At 33.9% G+C, this 4,013-nt stretch overlaps 1 protein-coding gene across 1 annotated transcript; it reads left to right on the forward strand.

Moving 5' to 3' along the window:
* Positions 1-911: 911 nt before the first annotated feature.
* LOC105180228 (GDSL esterase/lipase At1g29670-like) lies at positions 912-2,564 on the forward strand. The gene is made up of 5 exons (XM_020691613.1): positions 912-1,189; positions 1,285-1,409; positions 1,501-1,749; positions 1,832-2,078; positions 2,208-2,564. Exons 1-5 carry the CDS (start codon positions 943-945, stop codon positions 2,429-2,431), a joined length of 1,092 nt encoding a protein of 363 aa, XP_020547272.1. The 5' UTR covers positions 912-942; the 3' UTR covers positions 2,432-2,564.
* Positions 2,565-4,013: the final 1,449 nt, after the last annotated feature.

Below are 4,013 nucleotides of genomic sequence, written 5' to 3' on the forward strand. Positions count from 1 at the left end.
ATGTTTAAAGTTGTGGTATGATTTTCTTGAGGTTATGAACACGAGAACATGTAGTGAGGGTAAATATGAACTTTTGGTGGTATCTAATGCCTTTTGTGATATATAATATTATATTGATAAATTAGAATTTATTTTACTGGTTGAAAGAGAATTACTTATAGAATGAGTTCTGATTAAAGAAAGGATGAAAGCATATAAATGTTCCACTTGGTCTACTTGATTCACTTGTGGAACACTTGATTCTTCTTTATATTGCTTCTACTTGACTTCAACTTACAGTATGTGAAATGTGGGATTTAATTTTCAAAGAGAAAAGAGAAATCCCATTCTTTGCTCTAATTTCCTCCAAAATTTATTTTTTTTTCCCTCAAATATAGTTATATTTCTGTAGAAAAGTGGTCCAAAAATTGAAAAACCAGACCAATTTTTCTTCCAACCAAAATTACTTAAAGGCCAAGTGTCACACCGTTAAACAAAAAAGCGGATGATAACCAAAAGTGTTATTTTTTCTAAGTTACTTGATTAAAAATACTAATGGGATAAAAAATAAAACATACTTAGTTTATTGAACCAAAAATACTACTTCCTACATATATATTTATATATATAAAAATCTAAGTATATTTAGTTACAAACATTTAATATGAACCTAACATCAAGAATTCATTATATTCAACCGCATTTAATATAATACTGATTTCCCTTTCAAATACATTCCAATTCCTCAACTTCCAAATATGGATACCTATATACAAAATCATCAAATTGCTCCTTTTCTCAACTTCCAAACATCAATACAAATTACAACATTTTCCATGCTAATTAATGCTAAAGCACATTCTTGAACATGAAAACTACTATAAATACAAGCCATAATTCTACTTCTACAAACCACTCAATCAAATATTGTTACATACATACATATATATATCCAAATTATTAATGGCTCTAATTACTATTACCAAATGGATATTGCTGTGGATGTTGCTGTCAGTTACTATGAAGCCAATTCAGGGGCAGCAGCAACAAGTTCCTTGCTTATTTTTCCTGGGAGATTCACAATTTGATAATGGGAACAATAACCTGCTGCTCACATCCGCCAAGGCAAACTATCCACCTTATGGGATTGATTATCCCGATGGCGCCACCGGCAGATTCTCCAACGGACGAAACATTGCTGATTTTCTTGGTTCGTTTTTTTTTTTTGTTTAAATTTCCATCTCCACCTCATGTCACTTTATTGTAGAATCGTGCACGAGAGTACTAATTAAAATTCGTTTGCAGCTCAACTCTTAGGTTTTGCAGAACCGGTCCCGGCCTTTGCGACTGCACGAGGCTCGGACATTATTAAAGGTGTGAATTATGCATCAGGCGCAGCAGTAATCCTTGAGGAGTCTGGGATACAATTGGTGCATATAACTTATATGCTACTAATGCTTGCATATGATCATGAATAATGTGTATATGTTACAACGATGATCTTGCTCAATTTTCTTGTAGGGTGATCGGATCAGCCTGGACAGGCAGCTGCTAAACCATCGTCTAACAATCGCCCGTTTATCGCTATTGCTCAGTAAACAATCTTCGTCAGTGAATGATTATCTCAGCAAGTGCCTATACGCTGTAAACATGGGCAGTAATGATTACATTAACAACTATTTAATGCCACAGTTTTACCCATCTAGTCGTTTATACACACCAGACAGGTTTGCAGAAATCTTGATTCAGAAATTCTCCGGACAGCTAAGGGTTAGTATTTACGTAAAACGTACAACATCGATCTACTGTCTAATTTAATTTTGTCAAATTGACGATGTCTTCATAATTGTAGACCTTGTACAACACTGGAGTAAGAAAAGTAGCAGTATTCGGGATTGGTTTACTAGGTTGCCTTCCTCAAGAGTTGGGCATGTATCCTACCAATGGATCACCATGCGTCGATTTCATCAACAACTACGTCCAGTTATTCAACAACAGGCTGAAGCCCCTCATCGATAACCTCAACAGCAATCTACCAAATGCTCAGTTTATCTATATCAACATCACCAGCATTTCATCAGGAGATCCTTCAGTTATTGGTACTTAACTTATATCAAACGTTGCGATTTTTATTAGTTTCTTTTCGACTTTTTTGATATATATATGTTCATGTGAAATTGTTTCCGATAATTTAGATTGGTTCTTTATAAATTTAATTATTTGGGCAGGAATTAGAGTTGGGAACGCTCCGTGCTGCGTGGTATCGAGGAGAACGGGGCAGTGTGCTCCAAACCAAGTTCCATGCAGTAACAGGAATGAGTATGCTTTTTGGGATAACTTTCATCCTACGGAGATTTTGAATCTTGGGACGGCTTCAAGAGCATACAACGCCACGGTACCGTCCGACGCCTATCCGGTTGATATTCGACGTCTCGTTCAGCAACAGAACTAATTTTACATTATATGATCCATCATATATATACAAAAACCAGACCCAATTTTCATGTTTACTGAATAAGATGGTTGGTAGGTCTCAAAAACCTGAAAACCTGTTGTATACAAATTGAATCAAGAAAGAAAATAAAGTAGATGAATTATGAAAATCATTTTATGGGTTGCACAGAAAATATGTTAGAAAAATAAAATGAAAATCTTGAAAAAGCCCAGGGGCTGTCAGATTACTTTTTATTTAATTTCATCCCTATATATAGAATGAATTTGCACTTTGGTGGGGTTCATTTCAAATTCTAAAGAAAATAACAGACAAAGGTAGAACGTTAAAGCCCAGTTTTCAATTTCAATTTGAATTTTCACTTTGTAATGGGCAGAGATTGTTCAAAACGACCCTATTCCAAACCACCAAACCTCAAAAAGGTATCGTTCCATAGGTACGTGGATGGAAAAACAAAATGGGAAGTATTAGACTGAAAATAGCACTATAGCAATCGGCCTTGGAATTAAATTAGTTATATATAATCCTAAGGATGATAATGGATCCAGGTTGGATTCATACCCGAATCTGCCTCTATTGGGGTAAGGTTGAAGCCTTAAATCGGTCTCGTGGTGGATTCCATTTTTTTTCATATTTTTTTATACTTATATAAAATATATTTGTATCTATATAAAAAAAAATATATAATTTATTTTTACTTTTTATAAATTAAAATAATGATATAAGTAGTTTATAAATGTTTCAATGTTTAGATAAGTAACACATTCTAAAATTTTTAATATTTCAATGATCATGCACATATAAATTTGCAAAAAACATATTAACCTTTCAAAAATATTATTGTTCAATGTTTATAAAGTTATGGTAGTATATATTATTTTTTAAATTTTTTAATATTTTAAAACTATTAACCGGGTTCGAGGCCAAACTTTTCTGGACCGGACGAGTCCCGAGGTTTAACAAACGTGCTTCAAACCCGTATCGTTGCCATCCCTATATAATTCTTGTGAGCAAGAATGAAGCTAGGAATTTTTTTTTTCAAAGGGTTGAGATGGTGAGACTTTGTAAGTGGTAACCAAAACAAAGAGAAGGGAAGGAAGGGCAATAATCTTGAAGTAAACAACACATAGAGGAAAAGCAATACCAAAAGCACTTGTACCTATCTAGGTATCTGCAAGCTAAATACCAACATATTCATTATTTAAAAACTGTTAAACCACTAGCTTAAGCATGTCAGGCCACAGACCACACATGAAACCATGGATGCATATTGCTACTGTTGCCCAAGAATACAACATTGATAGTTGAAAAACAGACAGATCATCAAGAACTATATCAAACCACTAGTGTTTTTCCATACACATCAAACATTTATATATATATATATGTAGAATAATTAAGCAGACTTACTCAGAAAACATACAGTAGAAGTCTATGTAATCAATCAATGAAGCATGATGATCCATCAATGGCCTGCAGATAAAAGTTTGATCTGTCTTCTCCAATCACCAAGCTAGCTAATTGCTCATTCTTAATTACTATGGTAGAAGCGTTTATACGAACCAGCAGCACTAGGCGCTTT

The sequence above is a fragment of the Sesamum indicum genome, unplaced genomic scaffold (genome assembly GCF_000512975.1).
Source record: "Sesamum indicum cultivar Zhongzhi No. 13 unplaced genomic scaffold, S_indicum_v1.0 scaffold00429, whole genome shotgun sequence".
In the NCBI taxonomy this organism is placed as follows: Eukaryota; Viridiplantae; Streptophyta; class Magnoliopsida; order Lamiales; family Pedaliaceae; genus Sesamum; species Sesamum indicum.

Bases quoted from the DNA above. Each gene is read 5' to 3' on its own strand.
- LOC105180228 (XM_020691613.1), top strand. From the start codon at position 943: ATGGCTCTAATTACTATTACCAAATGGATATTGCTGTGGATGTTGCTG. The intron at 1,750-1,831 runs GTTAGTATTTAC...TCATAATTGTAG, and splicing joins AATTCTCCGGACAGCTAAGG to ACCTTGTACAACACTGGAGT. The intron at 2,079-2,207 runs GTACTTAACTTA...TTATTTGGGCAG, and splicing joins AGGAGATCCTTCAGTTATTG to GAATTAGAGTTGGGAACGCT.